The sequence below is a fragment of the Simochromis diagramma genome, unplaced genomic scaffold (genome assembly GCF_900408965.1).
Source record: "Simochromis diagramma unplaced genomic scaffold, fSimDia1.1 OVJJ01000753.1, whole genome shotgun sequence".
Taxonomy (NCBI): domain Eukaryota; kingdom Metazoa; phylum Chordata; class Actinopteri; order Cichliformes; family Cichlidae; genus Simochromis; species Simochromis diagramma.
The window spans coordinates 11,211,840-11,237,102 of NW_024387523.1; the positions used below are offsets into that span (position 1 = coordinate 11,211,840).

Consider the following 25,263-nt stretch of genomic DNA (forward strand, 5'->3'; position numbering starts at 1 on the left):
AAGTGTTGAACAGACTTCTTCAGGAATCATTTGACAATATGCATATTCTAGGACCAATTCTTTGGACTTTAACCAGGTTGATAAGACCCCGCTGCCTCCCTGTATTGTCTCATGTTAAGTGATCTAATGCATGATACTATTGCACAAAAAAATCTTTCCTCTTTACTTGTAATCAATATTTGGGGCATTTATTATTTGCACTGTGCAGGATTTCTTCAAACCTGTGGATGAAGTAACATCATGTAATTTTTTTTTTTTTTTTTTAATGTTGGCTCATTTGTAGTGTGCACGTGATTTTAGAGCTCACCAAAAGGAAAGTGTCATACGAGGCATCTGAGAAACTGCGTTTTTTTTTTTTTTTTTTTTTTTTTTTTTTTTAATCCATTAGAGAACACCAAAGACCTTATTTCTTTATAATGATTTATTTTCTTTTTACTCCTTTCTCTGTTCTTTTATTTTGGTGTTGCCTTATTATTTTCAGCCAATCAAAAACTACCAGGTCTGGGATCATATCTCCTGATTTTTTTTATTTCCTTTTTTGGGGGGTTGTTTTTTTTTTTTTAAATCTCACAAGTTTCTTTTTCTTTTTTTAAATTGTTAATATGCATTTGATGTAGTGTGTCTAACTAATAAAAATTACCAACGTCGGATCAAAAAACCTGCCAGCCATTATCAAGAATTTGACAAAATGAATCAAACTGAACCAAACTGAAAAGAATGGGAACAGTTAGCTCTGCGTGTTTGACCCAGGGCTGTTGCCACTGTCGCTTGCCAGCTATCTCTCTCTGCCTCTCTGTGGATCAGCTTTTGTGCAGTGCACTCTTGGCCAGCCTTGCTCACTCTCCAGGGGATTCTGTTTACACCATGTTTTGAAAAAAAATAAGGGGGTTTGTAGTCTAGAGAGAAGGCAACTTTGTTGTGAAGGCTGTTGCAGACCCAGGGGATGGAAATGCTAATGCTTTGCCCAGCATCTCAGAGATGTGATGGCCCAAAAAGTGTCTGAAGCCTATCGTGAATTTTTTCAGTGTTGCTCTGAGAATATAGAGTACTTTTTTTTTTATTGCGTTTAAAATGGAAACCCAGTTTGTTGAGCTCTCTCTCCATTTTTTTTTTTTAAGGAATCTACATTCTGTTTTTGACCCACTTGTGGTAGTTTCTGATACGTGACGCTAAAATAGGGGAAAAAACGACTGTCACAAGGACCTTTTTGAAGCATGATGACTGTAGAAACCATTGTGAGTATGTTGCGTGAGTATTGTACACGTCACGGGTGTGTTTTAATACACGCCTACCTTTCACTGTAAGAGTCTCCTCCCAGTCCTGCCTGTTTGTTATCTACTTGCAGTTACTCAGTCGTCCCAGATACACCCCCCTACCCCCTTCCTCCCCTAGATATACATCCACCGCAGTGTTTAAAATGCTAGTTTTATATGTCAGCAGGTATTTTAGGAACTCTTTGTTGTAGCTTGTTTAATGGGACTGTGGATATTTGACAGATTTAAACATGATCTTGTAATTACATTGGTTACAAAAAAAGAAGAAGAAAGTGACATTCCTTCACCATGCCCTTCCTTTATCCTTTTCTCCATCTTGCCTCGTCTCCGGTTACATACTATTACAGATAAATATGTAAAAAGTATATGAAAATATAAATAAATATGTAATAAGATCAAACTCTGTCCTCCCCCCTCTCCATTAAAATATCCTGCAGTGGTGTATTTTATTTCTCGTACACTTTTGAAGGTTTTGAATCACTGATTCCACCGCCCACAGCCTCTGACTTGTGGCCAATCACATTACACCATAGTAGGCCATTAGATGTTTTCCAAGCCAGGTGGAACAGATGGTGTGCAAGACGCAGCGGTCCGGATGCTCTGTCCATCTGCCTCAAGTATACACATATTCAACTATCCTCATAGATTTTAACGGACACTGAGCTGAAAAACGCATTGTTGAATACCTGCTTGTGCAGCCTTTGAAAAAGCTATGAAAAGCCCGCAATTTTGGGGTGGGGGGAGATTAAGGTGTCAGTCTGAGGCTGGCTGTGTCCCCATCGGACAGGTGGAGCCCTGTCTAATTGAGTGTGTCTCCCAGGCCTCCCTGCTCCAGTAATTTCCCAGCACCACAAATTACAGAGTGTTACCAGGGGGCACCGGGGGCGTAAACTGGGTCATGCCACCGGAGGATAAGAAGCACCAAGAAGCGGTCAAATAGGCTGCATGTCACCACTCTAACAGTCTATTTCTTTCCCAACACCTTCAGCCTGCGTTGATATAAAACCTCATCCTCTAAAGGTGTAATACATCTGCTGAATTCATTCTGCATGTTATTTTTGACTCCTATCTTATGCAGTGTCAGACTGAGGCTGCTGCAGGGCATCAGAGTGAAATAAGAGGAAAGTAAAACACGTGCGCACACAGCTGCACACAAAAGCCCAGAAAAAAAATTGTGCTTATTCACACAATGAGCACAAACTTGAGCCGAAGTGGATGAAACGCTTGTGAATGGTGAAATTACACCAGCCTCTTACACACAGCAGTCTGCTGCTTTGTCATTTTTATGTCATTTTATGTCATCAGAAGTAGATGATCGTTGAATCAAGCTGCATCAGTATCGGGTCAAACAATGACACACATGCACACCCTCATACTCCAGTAGAGCATCTGGAGCATCTGGGGGCCACAAATGTCACAAGTCTACAAACTCTTGTGCCTGATTAGATTAATTACATTCGTTCAACTCGGAAAAAATGTGCTGATGTAACTCTAAAAGTGGAATTACAGTTACATACAGTGCTGTATCCATATCTGGAGTGCTAACGCTCAGTGGCACTGTTGTGACCTGGAAATCTGCATTACAGATGCACTTTGTGACCCTGCCACAGTCTTACTAACCTGGAAAAAAATTCATCCTGGACTACTCGGGGGTTATGGGGAAATAACTTAATGTGATCCTCTGCAGCTCTACGACAGGTCAGTCTCTTAATTAACCTGATAGTCTGGAGGAGTGCTGCCGAAAGGTCTCCTTCCTAATCTGTTGAGTCCTTAAATGAGACCTTTCTACCTGCTTAAACTGCAGAAATCTGTAATAGGTGACTCTGCATTTCACCAAGGACAGAATGACACTGAAACTATACTGAGGTCACACTTAGGGTCATTCACCCTGCAAAGTTTGTCTCTCTCTCGCTCGTCTTCATAATGTAACATTTGTTTCCTTTAAACTGCAAGTTTGCTCGCAGCCCTCAGCACCTGTCCTGTTCCTCAAGCCGTTTCACATACAGGTGTTGTCACACAGAGGTTGCTGCAGCAGCAGTAGCAGTGTGTGCCATTTCGGGGAGCATATTCCCTTCGACGGAGGGGATACAGTGGTGAGAAAATAGTCCATAACCGAGCACCTCCAGGCATTCTACGAGCCAGTACAAACATAATGGAAATATTATGGTCCCTCCAGGAGATAGCAGGCAAAGTACTTGGCAGCTTCAGCTCATTCAAGGACAGAGATGTGGTCAAAACTGTAAAAATATCTCCAGATGTTAGAACCCCGCCCCCACACCCCACTCCACTGTCCCCTTATAGGACAGTGGTAATTTGTACCAAGGCATCAGTCACTTATCTATAGATTCATCATTCCAGGATCTAGTTTGATTGACTAACTGATTTTCTTTCATTCCAATACACACCACAAATCAAAGAACATCACAAACACTTACATACATGTTAAGACCATGACAGTGTGCCTGCAGTAATTACCAGAGCACTAAAAAGTAATCATAAAATTAGTCTGTTTGTTCTCACAAATATACATATATCCTCAGTTCCAAAACTATATTTACAATTAAAATAACCAACAGACTCAAAGTAGATCCATCTGACTGCAAACAACTAACACAATAAAATGTTTGTGTATATTGTTTTACAGTTTAATGAGTCAGTCTGAGCATGAACTGAGCATCCGAGTGAACGAAACGGCTCATTAGAGAGCAGGAGCGGATATTAAAGATGCGGTGGTGAAAATTACGCGCACTTCCGCTTTAAAAGCGGCGCTGCGTGTAGCTGGAGAGAGTCCCTGCTGATGCCGAGTCACCCGGTGTGGCACGCTGCTCAGTTCCTGAGCTGCTTATATCTACGTATGTAGGCAAACACGTCGCTCTGTCGTTGTGTCTGTGGAGGATTTTGCTTTCATCGTTTCTTTTGCGACAGAGGGCGGACGTAACTTTACGCAGGGAAACAGGAGGTGAGGCTACACCTGAGGGATATTTGTCCTTGCCGAATCTGTAAGCAGTTTGTCTTTTCCTCCCAACTCCACTTGTTGATGGGGCACCGAGTGGTTATCGGCGCATTCGGTAAACGGAGTTACTCTTATGCGTAATTTGGACAAAACCCTGTCTGAGGGCAGGGCGAAGGAAGTTTTTTTAGCCTTTTTGTGGCAGATGGTTGGGATGTTTGGCGACCGGTAACAGCCTTCGGCATCAGATCACATTACACAAGCTGCTACCAGGTGAGCAGCGGCATGGGGAACCAGATGGACAGGCTGTCGCATTTAAGTTACGCAGAAGTTCCCACAGTGGACCCCAACGGCGTGGACGCCGAGGACGGTCCGCGGATCGGCGTCTCTTACATATTTTCCAACGACGACGACGAGCTGGAGGACGGCTGCGCGGTAGACTGCTCCGATAAAGACCCGAATCAGGAAGAGAAACAGTACGACCAGCGCGACGAGGTGGAATGCGCCGTCTACAACAGAGACGAATGCATTTACGAGAAGAGCGCAAAGTCGGTGAACCTGGAAGTTTACTCCCCAGAGAATCTGCTAAACAAATGCAAACCAGGTGATCTGGTGGAGTTTGTGGCTACGGGTCAGTACCCGCACTGGGCGGTGTATGTGGGAGACTTCCAGGTGGTGCACCTGCACAGAGCCGAGGTAAAGAACAGCTTTCTGACCGATGCGAGTCAAGGGAGGAGGTGTCGGATTGTTAACGAGCTGTACAAATTCAAAGCTCTGGGTCAGGACATGGTGGTGCAGAACGCGATGGAGCAGGTGGGATTAAAGGACCGGGAGCTGAGCTGGAGAAACTCTGAGTGTTTTGCAGCCTGGTGCAGGTTCGGCAAGAGGGAGTTCAAAATGGGTGGGGAGATACGCATAGGCAAGCAGCCCTACAGGTTGAAAATATTCATGACGGGCAAACAGCCGCACGTGCTGGAGTTTCAGAGTTTGGAGGACATGATCATGGAGAAGAGGAGGAACGATCACCTGGGCAGGACAGCCGTGCTTCGGGAGCTGGCCGCTCATTACAGCAGGATGGAGGAGATCAAAAGCGAGCCGGGAGCTGAATGATGCCCGCTTTTTCGTGCTCTTCAAAATAGGCTAATTGCTTTGCAACTTAAGTGTAGAGTAGCCTTTACCGAACACAATCTGTTACACTGTCCTCCAGCCTGTAGCAAACATCCATATCTTTGTTTTCTGTTAAGCACAGATGTCATAATTCCTACCTGAATATTGTCAGTCCAGCTGTGGATTTTTGGTCCATCATGTTTTTATTAGTTACATCGACGCTACTGCCTTAACGCCACAATCTTCAACATCCTCTGTTGCCATATGGCCTTAGCAAATATGAATTCAGCTATCTAAGATAAATTGAATAGCCTGATTTTCATCCCCTCCCAAAAGCCTCTCCAATCACAGAATGTATAGTTTTATAAAAAGCTTTACACATCTGACTTAAACTGTCATGACTCTGTAAGAAGAGCAGATTTTTTTTTTCTCTATTTATAGCGTGTCTTGTTACTCGATCCTTGTGTGGTTCAACTTCATCTCATTTCACCCAGACAGCAGTGTCAGAGCTGCTCGCTGAATACAAGCAGTGTTCGTTTTGCCCTTAAGGGTAATCCTCACTCCAGCACATCTGAAGAAAATGTTGTGGAGCTTGTCTTTGTTATCTGTACCCGAAGTTTAAGTAAACCACGAATCGTTGTCTCTTTTTGAAATGAGTCTTGTTGTCTGTGCTCTTATGTTTGATTATTAGAGTAAGAGAAACACAATATGGATTCAGTGCATCATTGCATATGATACATTTTCTTAATTGTTGGTTGACTGTCCATAAAAGATGGATGTAGATGCTGGGTCACAAAAGTAAAGTCCACGTAGAAGTGCCTGAAAGTTGTGTTTTTTAAAAATGGCCAGCAGGGGGTGATTACTCTGGATCATAGACAGTATTAAAAAAACAAACATGGATGCACATACCCCAGCAGGACTTCACTGGTTAATGAGGTCCTGCTGTGAAGCATTGGAGAAGAGTTTTGTCATCAACACCTTTTGTGTTCTGAAGGTTGATGTTAAGAGTGAGGGACAGGTCTGAGTATGAAACTGCACACTTACTGGTTAATCACTTGTCAATTACAAGTCATTAACCAATAAGCATATTCTGGCTAATCCTCTCTTCTTGTTCTCAGAATCACCAGAGGTATAAGATAAAGGAAGTTGTACACAGCCAGGCTTTCTTTACCTTAGCTGGTTTGACAAAATCTGTGGTTCTTAACTTTCTTAAATTAGGCTTTCGGTTTCAGGCTGTGAAGCTGTGATCACATAAAAAGGGGAATGCAACACTGCTGCAAACAATACAGGAAACTAAAGCCACATCAATCTAGTGATCTAGCACATAGAGTGGAAATATATGTTTAAAATGAAGTTGATTATTTTTATCAGTGCTGCATGACAAAAATATAACAGGATACCACCTGTGCAACAAGTGCAGTTTTGACTACACACTTGCTACTACAGTAAGTGGTATTACAACAAAGGCGAAGCGATTGGAAACGACATCAACTCAGCCACAAGTGGTAGTTAATGTAAAATTACAGACTGGGGTCAGTGGATGCTGAGGTGCATAGCGGGCAGAGGTCACCAACCTTCTGCAGAATCATTTACTACAGGCCTCCAAAATCCATGTGCCTTTCAGATTAGCTCAACAACAGTGTGTAGAGAGCTTCATGCAATGTGTTTCCATGGCTGAGCCGCTGCATCCAAGCCTTACGTTACAAAGCGTGACGCAAAGCCAGTGCAGTGGTATAAAGCACATTGCTACTGGACTCTAGAGCGGTGGAGACGTGTTCTCTGGAGTGATGAATCATGCTTCTCCTCCTGGCAATCTGATGGACGAGTCTGAGTTTGACAGTTGCCATGAGAACGATATTTGTCTGATGGCATTCTGCCAAGTGTAAAGTTTGGTGGAGGGGGCATCCTGTTGGTGTGGGGTTCCTGTTCCAGCATAACTGTACCCCAGTGCACAAAGCAATGTCCATAAAGACATGGATGAGTGAATTTGATATGGAAGAACTTGACTGGCCTGCACAGAGTCCTAACCTCAACCCCACAGAACACCTTCGGGATGAATTAGACCAGAGACTGTAAGCCAGGCCTTTTTGTCCAATATCACTGTCACACCACCAGTGACCAGGTTGGGTTTTGGCCAGTAAAAAACACATCTTGCAACCCATTAATGGACTCAAAGTTCTATTTTGTATGTCTCAAAATGAGTGACTCAGTTGCTGGAGGGCTCAGCCGCACAACGTTTTCCTACAGGAACAGAAGTTTTTTAAAAAAAACAAACAAAAAAACAGATGAAACATCCCTGTTGACTAAAATTGATGAAGGTTTTTGGCACTTTTGGCTTCATTTTTCAGACCTGGATGCTATGTTCATCTTTTACACTGATGGTCTATGGTCTGACTGTAAAAATAAACCCAGCTATATGGAAGTCTAAGGGGAAAACAAATGTACTGCCTACTTGATTTGTGATTTTTGGGAAACAGTTCCCTGATGGATTTATAGGTCAAATTGCTGGTTTAAAGTGGCTTTCAGTACAACATGAAGTTCCAACTTTGATTTGACCACACGGTTTTAAAGGCACAAGCTGAAATCTGTGCTCTTTAGTGGAAATATGCATGATTTACCGGTTATTATGAGGTAGCTTTGCATTTCATCTGGGCTCACCTTTATTAGAGGTGTCACCATAGTAACCTAAGCTGCTTGGATAATCTGCTCTCTCCTGGTTTAGACTATCAGGAAGTAAAATGCCTGCATTAATTAACTCTGAAAAAACACAGAGCCACAATCTGAGATGATTCCAGGAGCCAGAGAGAGGGAGCCGGAAGTAGATCAGAATTAATAATTAACAAAAAGCGCCTTAAGCAATATTTGTTCAGGGGACCCTAACGTCATGCCTGTGTTCCTGCTTGCAGAAGTGAGATATGCACTGTATTCAGCCAGAAGCAACAGGTCATAAGGTGAAGATTTGGCCCTGTGAACAAACTGGAGGAAAGTTTGGATGAAGAACTTCTCACAGAATGAAGAATCCCTCCTCCTCAAACTACAACGAGTGTTTACAGTGTTTTTTAGACCATCTGTCCACTTTCCTATTTAACTAGCACTCCAAACAAATAACAGGTGGCAAAAGGACCATCATACAAAAAGCTGCATTGGTTTTTGCATATAAACCCACTTTTCAGTTTTGCAGTGTTCCAGACAGTAAACCGTTTCCACTGAAGCTCTTAAGAACACGATGGAACATGGTTATTGAGTTTTTAAAAGCCCCAGTGGGATGATAAAGCTTTACATCGGCAGAAAGACTGCACATTGTTCCTCACTGATGGCAGTGATAAGCGTAAGTAGTTAGAATTTTAGTAGTCTGCATTGTGCAGTTTTCTCTTGAAGCCCGTGCATAACAAACAATTACTCCAAACTATTTTGAACATATTAATTTATTTGTGCAGTTTATTATTCGTGAAAGAACTCAGATGTTGCTGCAAGGCAAATATTCATCAGTGTCTTATATATAGGTTGCAATCTGAGCACTAAAAAGAAAGGCGTTGCATAAATAGATTTTTACTTCACCCACAAAAATTAAGAATACTGGGGGACTTCTAACAAATACCTACACCTCATGTCCTTCACATTTCATTTACTTCAACTGAAATGCAAAATGACTGCAGGTTGCATTGACATGTCAAGTATACAGTAAAACTGAAACCACGGCTTTCTGATGTTTTTAACTTGTTCTTAAATGTGACATCCTGTCAAACCTATCAGAGGAACTAACATGCTAAAATAGCTTGGTTCACGTGGTTCACCACTGTGAGAGATATCTGGGCTCTTAAAGCTACTTTGTGTTTCATTTTCCCAGAGGTTGCTTTCACATTCTTTGCAGCACTCTAATCAAATTAGGACACGGTAAACCATCCTTGGAGTCTTGTTGAGCTCAGTCTTTCCAGAGTATATTAGACACTTTTGTAGTGAGCCAGGAGTCGTTTAAAAAGACAGGAGTGCATCTGTGCAGATGTTACTGCCGTGGCTGCAAAGAGCTAATATCCTCTCATGTGAAAATGATGGAACAGCCTCCATGTGAGTGGCACTGCAGACAGATTAGGTCAATATTACAGGGCATGAACTCAAAAATGACTGAGAGACAGTTGAGACCCTGTTTTTATCTATCTGTCCTTTTAGTTTGTTTCCTCACTGAGGTTTGAAGATGGTTCGTTTAGAGTCGGCTGAGGTTTTTAGCTCGTGACCCCTGAAAAGGAGAAAATTCCTAGATTGTGGCCTCACTGTGGACACGAAAAATCCTGAAAAACCTAAATAAATAGCAGAACACAAACTCAGATATGCAAATGAATATTTAATTAATAAAAAAAAATTGTCAAAAAGTTATATAAAGATTCCATTTTCAAAAAATTCTGTTCTTAAGCAACATGTGAGCCAGTATATTGTAAACTCCGGTGTTCCTGTGATGTTCCTGGTAGCCAATGTGGAACCTTTACTCTTATCACCAAGTGTGTGTTATTTTCATCTGGCTTCTTCTTCTTATGGTAGATGTAAGGACGGTCCGACTGCTATTACAGGGAAGCAGAAGTCATCCAGAGTTAACGGTCTCCTCCGTCCTTTCACCTGATGGGATGTGAAAGTTCGGATATTGCCAAGGCAACCCAATTAGAACTGTCAGCGCTAGCAGCTCTGCCTGCTTCCACTGCTGTGTAGGCTTTGTTTCAACAGGATGCTGATGAGTTGTTGAGATTAGTTGAACTCACATAAACACGTTAACAGCCCAAAAGACAAACCTTATACTTATTCCCAGCTCCATATTTTATTCTTGAACTCTTTTAGAGTTGCTTTGCATGAGTCACAGTTCAGAATAATACTTATTCATCATATTGGACCTTAGTGTGACTCAGTTCCTCTATCTGGGGGACAAAAAAGGCCTCCCTCCCTGATTGGCTACCCCACACAAACAAAAGGTTTTTAAACCAGGTCAGGTGGGGCTGCTCTGCTGACAGCCAGAGCTGGATATCCACTCTCACTGACATTATACAGAATCAAGAGTAGAAAAAACTCCAACCGACACTACTGTTTAGAGCAGTCTGAAGCTTTTAGCTCATGGACATTTCTTCCACATACTGTGACACTTTGCCATGTCTAACATCAGCATACATCAGAAGATCAGTTCCCCTTTAAGTCCTTCTTTGTGAGGCTCACATGGAGGCTTCTTTACTCCTTTTGTGAGAACACAGATTAAAAAAGGGGGATGATTAACTTTCATTTAAAGACACTTAAAGAGTTACTAACAAGATTATTTTCCTCATAAATAGACCAAGAAAGCTTTGAACTCAAGGATGAGACTGTGTAAGTATGTCTTTCTTTCTTTTAGTGGAACATCTTTGTCAGCCCATTTATACCACTGTGCAACAACATATATGCTTCGGAAAGCATGAATTACCACCTGGATACTGAAAAAGCATCTATCAGTAAAATGCTCATCATAAAATATTTCACATTTCCCACAAAAAATATCTCATTTTGCAATGCAACTGCTGCTCGTTACTTTTATGGCGATGTTAGACACTCGCAGCACTTGTTTAATGTTATGGCTGGTAAGATCATTGTCCTTGGTTTTGGATTATGAGGCACTGCAATGTACTCCTTTAAAGTCTATAACCAAAGGCCCGAGGGCAAATATTCATTACGCTCACTGTTTTCAGGCAAAACATCTCATTTAAAGGATAGACTGACATCTGGGGTCTGGGAAGAGCCAATCTAACCCCCCATCCACACCCCCGTGTCTTTTTTTTAATGTAGCTTAATGTAGCATAAGTAAGAATTTTTTCATCCAAGTCTTTATAAGAAAGTGACGCTCAACTACTTCTATGATGATAACACTAGAGTACAATAACAAAATTATCATCTACAGCACATAATAGCTTTTTGAATTCCTGTGTTTTTTTGTTCTTATAAGCAACAAAAAAGTAACAAGTCCACTTGATTCCATTAAAATATATGTTTTTACAGCAGTGAAAATATCTGCAGATCAGTGCCCTCAAATAAACAACCTTGTTTAATCCACTTCAGGACAGCAACATACAGATTTACAAGGGCGCACGAACACACAGCTTTTACTAGAAATGAGAAAATAAACTAAAAAGATCAACAAACTGCCCCCACACTGAGGGCTGCCGCGGTTTCATTTCCCCCCCAAAAAGTTGATTAAAAAGTTTGTGAGCACTAAAGGAATGTGAACGTTTTAATATTCGAGCCCTGTTGTTTCTGTGGCGTGACCTGTCTAGACAAACGGGAGGGGATGCTGGGAAAGGCTTTTGTTGATTGCGCCTGCCTTTTTTTGATAGTGAATAACACAGCCACGGGTGCAACGCAGCCACCACTCTCTGTGTCTTTTGAGTCATTCCAGGAAAATTTCCCAGTGCCTCCAGGACAAGGATTACAGCGTGATGTCATAGTTGAAAGACGGCCGAAATGAGAAATGACTGATCAGGGTAAAATCAACTAGAACGCAATTCAGCAAATCACAATGACTGATTACTGGTGTGTTGAATAATGAGGATTTTATGAGGCGGTCATTCTGAGATGGATCCAACGTTCATTTGAAAGCAAGACTGTGTGACCTTTGCTGAAGAGCAGCCAATATGGAGCAGCAATTAGTGGATAATAGCAAACGCTAACATAGAGAGTGACAGTAGCATAAATGTAGAAGAAAGCAGGGTGAGCATCAGTGGTTTGACTTGTTGTGTTGTCTAGCCTGATGCGTTCCTATTTATCAGCGATATTTGATGTATTTTATTTTGAAATGGTTTTAGGATACTTCTTGTTTACTTTCCTGTTTTAATTTGTTCCTTATTCCTGTCCACCTGTCTGCTTTTAAACGTCTGCCCTGCACTTATTAGTATCACCTGCGTTTAAACTGTCATACCTGTTCCCGTTAGCCAATCAGATTTGAAGTGTCCTGTTTTGTGCCTGCCCATTGCTAGGCTGTCTTTGAACTCGTAGTGGAAAAACCACTATCATGTGGTTTTTCTTGTTTTCCCAAAAGATCCGTTGGACTGTTTCTGTCGCGTGGCGAGAGGCAGGGTAGACTCAGTCTGCCACGGGACGGGGCTCCTTCCAGTTGTTAAAATACCAATTTTCACAGCAAAGAAGAAAGAAATATGCTTATAGAATGGTATAAAAAAACATTTTGGTCCATTTTTCCAGAACTTAATTGCAAATTATGCATTATTTAGGGCATGGCCAGACTAATTAGCAGACAGCTGCCTGTCTGCTAATTACTGACAGGGGGCATAAAACAGAGGCTGGCTCTCACATCACCTTAAAGTGGAATTTATGGGAAATTTTCACAACAGCAAGTGTAACTGCTAAAGTCAGCTAACTTTTCTAGCCTTAACCACCCAGCCACAATAATTTCCTACTGGCCTTTCAAGATTACTGCTGAGTCGTGAGACTTCTAGAGGGCTAAGCAAACTAATCAGCACATGACATCACAATGACAGCGTCTGTTATCTAGACAGTTTATGGTCGGATGAGACCAAGAAAGTCAAGTAGAAGCAGTAAAACTACACTGAGTTCTGTATTTTTCATGGATCATGATTTCATTCCAAGAATTGTTCTTTTAAAATTTAAAGTCTTGCAATCATGACATGACAGAATACGCTTTGTTGGACTCACTTTGTGCTTATCTCACTAAGTTTGCACGCATCCCTTTACCGGGAAGGCTGCCAGAGCATTTCTCCCAAAGCGTTGCCTGAAGCGGAAGTCTTTTGCTTGAGATCCACACATGAGAGGCTCAGCCGAGCGGGCTAAGATGCAGAAGAGACAGGTGGCTTCATTGTCTGTGTGTGCTTTGTTTATAGCTGCCGTTATACTGGTCTTTCCCATGGCAACGCTTGCTGGCAGTGGCTCTTTGAACTGGTCATTTTGGGAGGAGAGGGCCTTGTGTTTACTGGGGGTACTGAAGTCAAATTAATTGTGTTGTTTTTAATGTCCCCCAACTGGAGCCAGGACAATTTGCATCAGCTAAGTAAACACAATTATTAAACTCTTGTTCACAGAAAGCTTTCGGCGAACAGGTTCGTTAAAGCTTGACTCCTTTGAGTAAAACGATCCGTGGTGTTTAACAGCCTGACGTGTCGCATGTCGTGTCTCACTACAGTTTACTGTACACCAGAAGACTAGCTCACCTTGCAGAACAATACTTTGTTCTCAAAGTCACTTCACTGTGAGATGTGAGGTTTGGAAACCAAACGCAAATTTGCACACTGTAACCAAACAGTCCTTTCTCTGTGGTGTTAACGCACCATTAAGCCGCTAAATTGGAGGACACAAGGGCGGGCTCTGTGAGTCAAAGGATGTGGTAGCCTAACATTTCTTCTTTATTGCTCCTTTATCTGTTTAAACAGCTGCATATACAGGCAGCTTTCAAAGGGAGGAACAAACATACCTCAACAAATTACATAAATGAATACTTTATGCTTTTATTTCATCTACGAATGATGACAAAGTTTAATTAGAGAGGCATATCTAAACATCTGGATGCTAGCTTTATTTAATCTGGCACTAGTTCCATATTTAAGGTTTAACTGCTTTGCAGTTGCCGTTGTCACCATTCAGTATCCATTAACTAGAAAAATCAAGTCATCCAAAATAATTCTGCCATTAGCTAGCAGTTTTTTTTTCATAGTTAAACATGTATTCATTTTCCGTCTTGCTTTTTCCAACTATCCAAATGGGGTTGTGGGAGTAGTGGGTACTGGAGCCTATCCCAGTGGACACGGGGCAGATCATTGATCCATCACAGGGCTAACAAGGCAGATAACCAAACAGTTAACATGCATGCATGTGGAAAGAAACTGGAGGAAGCATGAAGAGAAGATTCAAACTCCACATTGCTTTAAACAGCCCAGAGAGTGGACTATATTTATCAAAGATCTAATACGAACATGGAATGTGTGCTGATCAGGCGCGAGGAAGACAGGCACTGTACAAAAATGCCAGATTATAAGACGTGAAATAAACAGAAGCTGCATCAGGCTGGATGATAAAGTAACGCACAAACGCAACACAGCAAATCTTTAAACAAGACCAAATTAAAGTGCCAGAAAATGGAATAAACAAACAGAGCACAAAGAGGAACTGGAACACGGGACCAGCAAACAGACAAAATAACTAACTATGCAAGAAACAAAGCATTTTATTTAACACTTGCTTGAACTTAACATCATCCAACCACCCAGCTCAGGGTTGTTGGAGGGATGGAGCCTGTCTGAGCTGTCACACCATCCAAAATAACTCAAATCAAATGAATCAAACTGAAATAACAACTCAAATTCAGAGTAAATATTTCCTGTCATCACACCATGAAATGATGAAACTTCAGCAGTTGACAGACGCTCCCCCAGCACTAGCAAAACAAGAGAAACACAACATTAGATAAACTAATGTAAGGGTCTAATGCATTTTCAACAAATGCTAAACAAAGATAAGCACGTTACATAGAATCAAAGATTAGGTGTTATCATGAAATGCTCTGCAAACACTGAAAAGATTGTGTTGCCATCGGTGTGCATGTGTCTAACAGGTCTGCTCCCCTGCCTCCATCCCGACATTTGCGCCCTCATTATGTGACAGTCTCCATGCAGACCGCATCGGGCTGGATCCCTCCAGGCCACAGGAGTGCCACTGTCTAAAATAATTAGTCTGTTTTAAAGTCTTGAGAGGCTGTTTAAAGCACAAGAAGGCTGACAAGAAAAAGGAGTAGCAGGCAGTAAAGCGGTACTCCAAAACTGGTTTGAATTCTGTCTCTCCTCCTCGTGTGTCTGCAGCTTTCGCTCAACAAACAAATTAACAGCAACTTTCACGAAGCTGCCTGAGTAATTACTTGTTCAAAGTGCGATGCTTTTGAAAGCACAGAAAATTGCACTGCACCAAAATGCCAATTTTCACATTAATTATGAATGTATGGACGTCTTGACTGTCATCTGCTTGCACTTATTTTCGAGCAAAAAGAAAAAAAAAAGTAATTTTCTGACTTTGCTCAATCTTTTCGGTTCCATCAGCTGATTTTTGGCCCTTTTCAGAGATGCAAGTTTGCATGAAAGGATTAAATTATGAATATGAAGGAAAATACACGCTCTTAATGAGTCTGTTCCACTTCGATCTGGTGTTTTTTAAGGTTTATGGCCTAAATAAACTCAAAACATTCACACTTTCTGTTATATTGGATGGAGCACATCATGTAAACGGGCCATAATGGCATGTTCTCCTGAGCCTCCGCTGAAAGGGAGCATATTGGTCATATAATTTTGATGGCCGACGGAGTGTAGGGGACGAGTAGATGGTTGAGCGACAGCCTCTCTCTGCTGGGCAGCTGCACGCAGCTGAGGACATGCTCTAACTGCCACATGCCATCTGTCTGGAGATCTGGGGACCAAGGTGTTGCTCCAAGTGCGTGTCATTATCATTTTCATTGTGAAATGGGAGCGGAATAGCAATCGATCACTCTCAGAATCTGATCTTAGGTTGTTGTTCATTTTTCACTTCAGCAGCTGAGGTCAGGGGTTCAGGGAAACCGAGGAGAAAACTGAAGAAAGTAGGGGCATTTTAATTTTATCGTTGATATTCAGCTGGGACTTGAATGCCCTCCCCTGTGACTTAATCAGCATTCAGGAGGTAGCCACTCACATTTCTCTCCACAGGGTCTGAGGCTTTGGCTTACCTGTCTCTTCTGAGAGGCTATTTGTTCAGATAGTGTCAGTATGGTGAGCTTCCTCTGCTAATGATTCCACAGGCGGTTGAGGTGCTGTCACTAACAGCTTTGCCAAAAGAGAAAATTGACTCCTCTGGTATGGTACATAATTCTGCAGAATTCTGACTGCAGGGAGGTCAGCCAGGATGTTACATGACATATCAGTATTCATGAAATTTTAGCCTATCCTGGAAACCCCTCGGCTATCTCGTCTTTGATCTCTAGTCGTGTCTGGGGAGTACATTAGGCCAAATGAGCATCCACAAACTAATTGCTGCTCATTTGCATAAATTTGTGGCTTCCAGATGCCAAGAGTGTCAAATGCAAGGATAACAGCTGGCTGAGTCACCTCCCCAACATGTGAGGGTGAACTCTGACCTTTATCATGGCTCTAATTCTGCGTCACTCTTTTCAGAAATGTCACTTTGGAAAAGTAATTTTACTTCAGGTGGATATTTCTTACTTTATATATATATATACTTCAAATTACAATCTTGTGACAGCATGTAAAGTGGAAATAAATACAGGATACAGTGATATGAAAAAAAGGAAAGAAAAACAAATTATTAAAGGACAACAACTGAAATATGTTTATATGGATTTTAATTCCAACTAAACATTTCAGAAAAGGACAACAAGGGCAAATAAATGAATAAAAATAAATAATAAACACCTGTTGGAACAGCTCACAACTAATTAGTTTCATCTGCAAACAGGCGAATAACACGACTGGAGTAAGGCTGTGTTAGTGTCGTCAGATTTGTTTAGAAAGCTTCCTAACTGAGTGAAGCGACCGTAATAAGAGCTGGTCAGATTCTCTAAATACTAAAGAAGAGTGCTGCACTGTTTCCTTTTTTTATTTTTATTTCCATCAGCAAAAACAATCTGGATAACTGGCAGGTGGCAAATCATGTAAGTCTAAATAATTGTACGTATTCCATTTCCAGGCCATAACCTACTAATATGTTTTGAATGTTGAATGTTTTTTTTTTTTAACAACAGGCTGTCAAACCCACAGCTGACCTCTGCTGTTATAAAAGTTGCTTCAAAATTAGTTGTTAGTTGTTCTTGTTTGAAAACCACAGAGCTACATCAGCTCTCTGAATCAAGATTATTGTTGATAATAACTCTATCAAAGGGCTTTAAGAATCACCACAGTTCAGTTTGTGTTATTGTCCGTTGTTACATTCTGGGTCTCTAGAACCATTTTTTTTTACTTTGGATCAGGTGTGATCGTCGAGGCCTGGAGTTGGAGACCCCTGATGTAAATATAAACGGAAATGTACATATTATTACATCATAAACACATCTCTATTTATCAAATGACATATGAATTCACTTCTACACTTTACAGTATTATGAAGGTGGTTGGATTCTAACTGAGATACATCATCACTGTAACTTATGTTAAACATTTAACAATTCAGTTCAGTTCAATTTATTTATATTGTGCCACAACAACAATCACTTGAAGGCACTTTATATTATAAGGTAAAATCCTTTCATTAGAACAGACTATATTCAAGTTTAGAGCTCAACATTTATGAAACCAATCACCAACTAATCAATACTCTTGAGCAGAGTGTCTGCACTCCTGGAAGATCTCTTAGATCTCAATACATGGAAATTAGGATGAGCTAAAGTTTTGGAGGGTCTAAAGTTTATGTCTTCCACTAAACAGCATAATTTGGTGCCAAATATAAATTATTATAAGCAACTTTATTCCTGCTTTTTCCAGGCTGCAAGCAATTTTTAAATAATTCAGTGTTTTTTTTTTATAGGGTGATCATATTTATACTGATGTGTCTGCAGCAGCTGTGTTGCATTCAGTCTGGGTTTTCTGTTTAACCCTCTTCATGTTTTCCTAGTAAAACAGTTTTATTATTACAGAATCAGCTTTTCTGTTGCCAGTGGGTCTGTACATCTTTGTGATTAGCCATATGGACCAATGTGACCCCTTTCATGTGAACATACTTATTGTTATGTTGGAAAACCTTTGTATCACTTATTGAGCTAATGACTGCCTTTGTGTAACAGCTCAGCTGGATTGCAGGCAAAGCAAAAATATCCTGGCATGTTGAATGAGCTTGAATGAGCTCATGTGAAAACTGTTTATTGCTGCATACAGAAATGCAAGTAAAAACTACTGACGTTTTGCGGACACATGACCACAAACCATATGTCATTAACATGACTGCCATTTTTTGACAATGGAGTGTTTGTTGAACCTTTAGACAAAATATATAAAAAAATATATCAAATTTTAATCTGCATATATGAGTTTTAATTTGTATCACATTTTCTACATTTGCCATATTTTTGCAATTTAGTCATTAAAAATGTGTCATGCAATTTATATCATTTTTTTAAGGGTAAAAAAGTCACGCTGATGATGTAGACGTCTCAAAAACTCACAAAAACATGTATCATGTACGATACGCTTGGCTCTAAGGGTTAAAGTGGGATTTGCTTTCAAAACAAAAGCTTCACTTTTCGAAACACGTTGGCTGCAGTTCTGAGACACAACTTTAACTTTGAAAGTGAACTCTCTTCATTTCCTGTTTGCGTCGCAAGTTGTGCTACCGCTTGGCCAGTAATTAGCAAGTATTTGTAGACAAACATGAAAAACTATAAGCAAAACAGAAGGAGGCTTTTGCTTTTGGTGCGGTGCTTTCTTTTAATCCAGTTTCAGAGGCAACAGTTTCCAGGAGGTTGTATCACGTTAAATATGGCGGCTGGCTCTGTGAGAGCAATGTGCACACAAAAGCTAAAAACATGAGGTTTACGATAACCTACGGCAGGGAAAACACTAAAATATAATACATATATACTTTCCCTAACCTAATCTAAACTGAGTCAAGAGATGGTAAATGAAAATTTACAACATGCTTTTGTATCTCTTTGACCACTTTAATCCCTTTTCGGACTCCAGTATTTTGCCCCAAAACACATTGAGAGGAGGCAGAATTGAACTGCTGACCTTCCAATTTATGGCTGAGCTGCTCTGCCTCCTGAAGCATATTAGTGAAAAGGTGTGTGTCAGGTACTCACCATGTGGTTCACCTCCTGTGCTGCAGGTGTTGCCAGGCAAACGCAAGAGCCACTTTCAAATTCTAACCTTGAAACACAATACTAACCCAAGGCCGGCATGATGGAGAACACTAGTGAGCATCAGGCTTTAATTGATATCCACAGGTCCCTGCTGATATAACATATTTTAAGAGCTACAACTTCAAGTTAGAAGTATCTAAAGACAATCATTGTAAAATGTTAGTGAGCTATGACTGCATTGTTTGCTTTATTCATCTGTGCAGCTCAAGAAAAAAGAAAATTAGAGCCAAATATTTAACACACAGTAATCCTGCTAATTGCTGAAAATATTTAGCTAATTTTAGATGTTTAAGCATCCTGTCTGATGCAGATTTTAAGAAGTGTGGCAGTGAACACATAGTCATTAACTGGAAAGAGCTAGAACAAAACCAAACCACCCCTCCTCTTCATAAATAATTCTCTTTTGTTATTTATTGGGCATGATGTTTCCTACCCAGGTAAGTTCACTCTGTTTTTGTATTCACAGTGTGGTTAAAGCTCAGAATAATGAGCTCACACTCATGAGGTGCATTTTCATCACTCTGCCCGGTGGTGGGTCAGCCAAAGGAGAGGAAATTCCACTGCTGCAAGAAGGTTGATTATGATAATAACATCAGCAACAAAAAACAAAGGATAAAGTCTTTGCATGGGGAGCGTAACGCTGGAGAGCCTTATTCTGATTAACACGAGGGTGTTTTAACAGCGTGTGCCATGGGAGGAAGTGTTAATAACAATGTTTGGAGTCAGGATTTGGGATATATGCTTTCCAAAACTCACAGTTCATACAAGTTGCACAGTCAAGTGAATACTGGTGCTTTTTAGTGGAATGGGAGCCTGCACGGTTCCAGAGCTAAACAGTCCGTCAGAAGGAAACGTCCTGCTATTGTTTTCTTTGTTGGTGTTGAGCATTTTATTGATGCAATTTGGTTTTTATTTCAGCTTTATGTGAGGTGGTTTGCAGTGTGCTTTTGCTAAGGGTAGCTCTATGAATGAACTTTGTTAATATTGCCCTCACATTGACATTTCTACCTCGAGGCAGTCGTCACATTCAACACTTCTTCCCACAAGAGACTGCATGGCTCACGGCTCTGTAACAGTATGGCTGAGCTCTAAAGCCTCAGCAGGAAGAAGGTTATGAACCCTATCATTAGAGGGAATATGTCACTGTGTGTGTATTTGTGCGTGTTTGTGAAAAGACTACATAGGGGGTGCATTTGTTCTAGGGGGTCGAACGGAACCGGCATCAAGGTAAGTCACCTGTCCTTGCCTGCCTGCCTGGAGGCTTGTACTGTACTGGATTCGGTGTGAGAATAAGTTTCACGTCCTCCATACCCGCGCTGCAACCCATCAACCTCCGCATGTGTCAACCACAAGAAGCCTTCTGTGTTTGCTGAGGTCAAAGTCATCTGTCAGACTGTCGAGATGGCTGGCTGGCCGGACGAAGGTAATTGGTAGCATTGCCGCCTTATAAGAGAAGCTTGACAAAAATCTTGCCATGTGTCAGGGAGGTTTGATCGGGGAGCACAGCCTCCTCTGATGGTTGCCTTTGCTGAGACGCAAGCACACAAGCTGAAAAGAGGCACGTGGCCACTATCACGCATGAGAGCAACCAAAGGTGGCTGACACACTTTGCTCTTGATGGGAAAAGAAAAAACAAACCAGAAAACAGTTCATACGAGGAGTCTTTAGTATATCTGCCACCCAGAGAAGATATTACTTGCTATGTAAATTGTGGGTGTAATGAAGCGTATTTAAAGGAACTCCAGGCCTGGAGTTTTACTGCTCTTAACAATGGACGTGTTTGACCGAAGAGATGGTTTGAAATTTGACATATTTGTGCCTTAGAAATCACCCCCAGAGATGTTTTAGCTTCAGGCCAGAGATAAGTCCCAATCACATCTCCTGGCCATTTCTATGGTTGCCAGGATACAGAGCTCCACATAAGCAGTAGTTCCAGTCAGGCTTTACGAACAGACAGCTGAGCCAAGTAGTGGAAATCAGGGAGCTAGTTAACCGTCTTCCTTCTAAATCTCCTGTGTTAACTGTGCCAAGGAAGCTATGTTCCTGCCCCCTTTGTCTGTTTCCTTCACGATTAGCAGGATATTTTAGAAGACAGTGACACTCAGCTGAAAGTTGGACTACTGGCCAAAGGAGATTTGATAAGTGGTGAGCTGAAACTTGGCGAGGACACTGGCATTAACGAAGACCGTTACTTTATCTCTTGGTTCAAAATGAGAGAAAATTGTAACCCCTACTACCTCTTTATTTAATTTTTACTAAGCATTTTAGGAACTTTTAGATTATGGTCTTGGTCTAATATGACAGTGATGGTGAAACACTAGGTAACAAGAGAAGTTTTTCGTCATTTCCTTATTTGTATTATTTTGTATGCTCGTTTTGAACAAAACAGTGAGTCAGCAAAGCAGACTAACCTTTGTCGGGGAGGCACCGCACATGTTACTGGGTTAAAAACTGTTAAGTGCAGATAATACAGCTCACCAACCATAAGGCAAGAAGCAAATGTGAGAAGTTTAATGTCAGTGTGCTGTGCGAGAGCATAGATCCATGTCTAATGTCTGAGTAAGGGTCTGTCAGTATCCAACGTGTTATCAATTCCAAGGTGTCAGGACCTAATAAAAATCATCAAGCCCTTAGGAGGTATTAAAATTAGGTAGACATAATCTCAGATGAATATCATCATGTAATATGTTACAGACTGGTCTGTTTTAGTGAATCGCTGTTCAAATATGCAATTGTGGAAACAAAGCGCCTCTTCCTGCTGTATTGACACAGAGCCTTAAGATACTTATTTCCTTTCTGCACCTGCTGCAGAAATTCTTTAATTTCTTTTTCCACATGTAATCCATAAAAAATGCGCAGTTTAACAATCTGAACCCACCCTGTGCTGTAATCCCCAGCGCAGGATGCCGTAACCACAACTGTGACATTTCTAACACGTCAAATAAATATTTTATTTAAAATAATTCTCTAGGGTCATAATGTGTTTTGCAGTTTTGTGACGTGGGCTGTTTTACTGCATTGTTTTGTTTCGTCTTGAACACTGACACGGTTTTTGTCTGGGTTGCCAGGTTTTGTTCTCCGCATACAGCCTAGCTTGTATGGCTCTCAGACCTGCACCTTTTAATCCTCACAGCGGTGTGTGCTCAGTGGTAAAATTACCTCAAGGTCGGCTGTGAGACTTAAGTTCATTTCTCCACTTCAAATCTCCTGTAAAGAGACTGGCATTTGGGATTTATAATGTGCCAGTGACTGACCTTAAAAGACACGCTGTCCTAAACCATGCCAGTGTCATAACTTGTTTAATTAAAGGTATGTCACAGCTTTGTCTCATAGGAAGGGCTTTCGGCCTTTAGAATTAAATGTAGATGTTGTCATCAGTTGTCTATCAGTTTCTGAACTGGTTTAATCTGACCTGAAGTGAATACAACTGGCATAAAAGTATTAAAAGTGAACTGTGGCATTGTGCTTTCCTTTCACAGTAAGTTCAGTGAGTCACGTGATGTAACTTTACTTTAAAAAATGCATATCTGTCTAATCTTGAGAAGAGCAACAAGCTTAAACGTTTTGACTCTGGTGGGATGGAGCGCAGTGTCCGGCACTTTTAATTTTCCTCTGCATGCAGACCCTGGACTGTAAGGTAAGGACGGGGCTCAGAGACCCTGTGCAGATTTATGACATGGCTGAGAGAGGTGTGCCCTTCAGACAAGTGCAGGTAACAGCGCACTTGTGAGGTGTCGAGCAAGGTTTATCTCTTTGTCGGGAATTAGAAGAAGGCTCATGGGTTACAGTCAAGTATCAACCGCTTAGGTTGAAAAATGAAACCTCCTGCAGTTCCTCCAGTCGCTACTTAAGTGAGTCAGACTCAGTAGACTCGCATGTGAATTCGCCCAACTTCATAGCATTTCAAGGCACGTGTACAGCTTGGTACAAAATAAGTTAGGACCTCTAACTTATATTGGAGTATATTATGTCTACTGTAGAGTGGTGACCTGTCCAGGGTCTACCACAGCACTAGCCCAGTGACCACTGGAGCAGCTCCAGTGCCACCCCCATGACTCTGCATTGGATAATCAGTCAAGAAAATGGATGTGTGTGGGTGGATTTAGTTTTTTATATTCATACATCTGGATGGTGTTTGTTTATATGACAGGGATACACAGTGAATTTAAACTGACCTTTTCCCCGGATGATTCTCTAAGATCACTGTGGATGACTTTTCTCATTGGCTTTGTGTTAACACGCCCGAATGCTCCGGGCCAACAAATGATCAAAACTTCTGTTTTTATAGAAGTGCTCACACTTGGTGATGATGTATTAACCAAGTGGGTTTGAGTTTCAGCGCCTGGTTGTTACTTCCCCTGCGTTTTACCTTAATTGCTGTTTAAAAAATGATTTCATGGTGTAATATGTCATGCTGCTGTTTATCTGAGGTTGCATTTACCCAATTTTCAGGCCTGCTATGCATTGTTTTATTATGTCCTGATATATAAAAACCTTAGATCTGAAGAGGCGTGTGCTTTGTTTTTCACTGTACCGCAACATAACACTTTCACATTCAAATTTGGCAAAATTTGGCTACAAAAAGTCAACATCTAGGTGGCCTTAAAGGTACCGTTGAGACTTCAGTTTGAGGAGTCCACAAAGCAAGAGGTGATGTTGCCCGAAGCCCATCCATCTTTTATATACAGTCTGTGGTTACACCCCAATTTGAGTAACGAAAGAGAATAAAAGAGAGGTTTATGTGCTCCCCCAGTTTAAGGAGAAACATAGTTGTGCGTTTTCAGAGTAGATTACAGATGCATGTTCTAAAATATATCAGTGCATTAGACGCCTTTTCACAGCAAATTAAATAGGAACTGCTGCTGATACTTGGGGTATGCCACATAACAAAACAATGCCATTAACTCACTGATTGAAACATAAAATGCTTCCTGAATTCTCACTTTATGTTTCAGATGATCCTGGAGTAGAGGAAGGCTGACTTTTTTAAATGCATTGCAGAGGTGCAACAAAATGAAAACAGCTTTTTTTTTCTACTTCAAACTCTAAAGACAGTACTAAGTGCAGTAGGTGTTACACTTCATTGAGTATAGCTGGAGGATGAAAAACAGCATGCTTGAATGAGGACAGAAACGAGAAAAGTCTAAGAGCGCAAATAAAAATAAAGTTAAAAAATGTGTAAATGGTGATAAGAGAGGAAAGTTGGTGAATCACAGTGTAGTGTGTTGGACCGATCAAGGCCTTCTGCAAATGTATCCACACATCGTGACCACGGGGACAGGTGTGTTTGAAATGACTTTATGCTTATATTTAAGACATTTTTTAAACTACACAGTGAAGAAAGGTGGTTGCGTGAGGCAGCAATTCCCTTTTTTAGAAGAGTGACTGAGCATAGTTAAGAGTTTCACAACGATGCAGTCTCATTATGAATCATCTCACTTATTCTCGCAATCAGTTCCCATTTTTACTCTACTCTTTCAAAGTTAGCCTTGAAAACGTACTTTCTTTAACCTCAACACTGTGCTAACAAATGGAAACTGAAGTAATTCCCCTTAAAAAAAAGAAAAATCTGCAAATAACATTTAACACACTCGATGTATGTAAAGGCCTTCACCTTTGAGTTCCTCGGCACAGAGGAGTTCACGCCTGCAGAAAAAGAGAGCACTTGGATAATGGCTTTGTAAGCTTTCTGACATGCTGAGACGCTCTCCAGCGCAAACCTAATTACAGCCTGACAGCGGGTGGAGGCCCTCACAAAGGCTTGATAATCAGAGGCTGGTGATCGGAGCATGTAGCTCATGACCAGGAGAAGCAGTGACGCTGAAAAGTAATTAAAGTCCCCCATAGAGTGGAGCCATGCAAACTGCGCTCCCAGCTTGCTGCAACACCCCTTCTTGACTTCTTGCTGTTCTATTATTCTCCCTCTCCTTTTCCATCTTCAGTCTTGCTTTATTTTCTCTCACATCCCGCCGCTCCATTCCTTCCCTTTGTCTCCCTCCTAACGCTCTGCCGTCTTCCTCTCGACTCCTGTCTCGCTTTTCTCTTCATGTGTCCATCATTCCTCCAGCCTTTGA

At 41.2% G+C, this 25,263-nt stretch overlaps 1 protein-coding gene across 1 annotated transcript; it reads left to right on the forward strand.

The window, feature by feature from the left end:
- Positions 1-4,030: 4,030 nt before the first annotated feature.
- lratd2a (LRAT domain containing 2a) lies at positions 4,031-7,592 on the forward strand. Its single transcript, XM_040020805.1, has one exon. The coding sequence runs from the start codon at positions 4,510-4,512 to the stop codon at positions 5,332-5,334; it is 825 nt and encodes a 274-aa protein (XP_039876739.1). The 5' UTR covers positions 4,031-4,509; the 3' UTR covers positions 5,335-7,592.
- Positions 7,593-25,263: the final 17,671 nt, after the last annotated feature.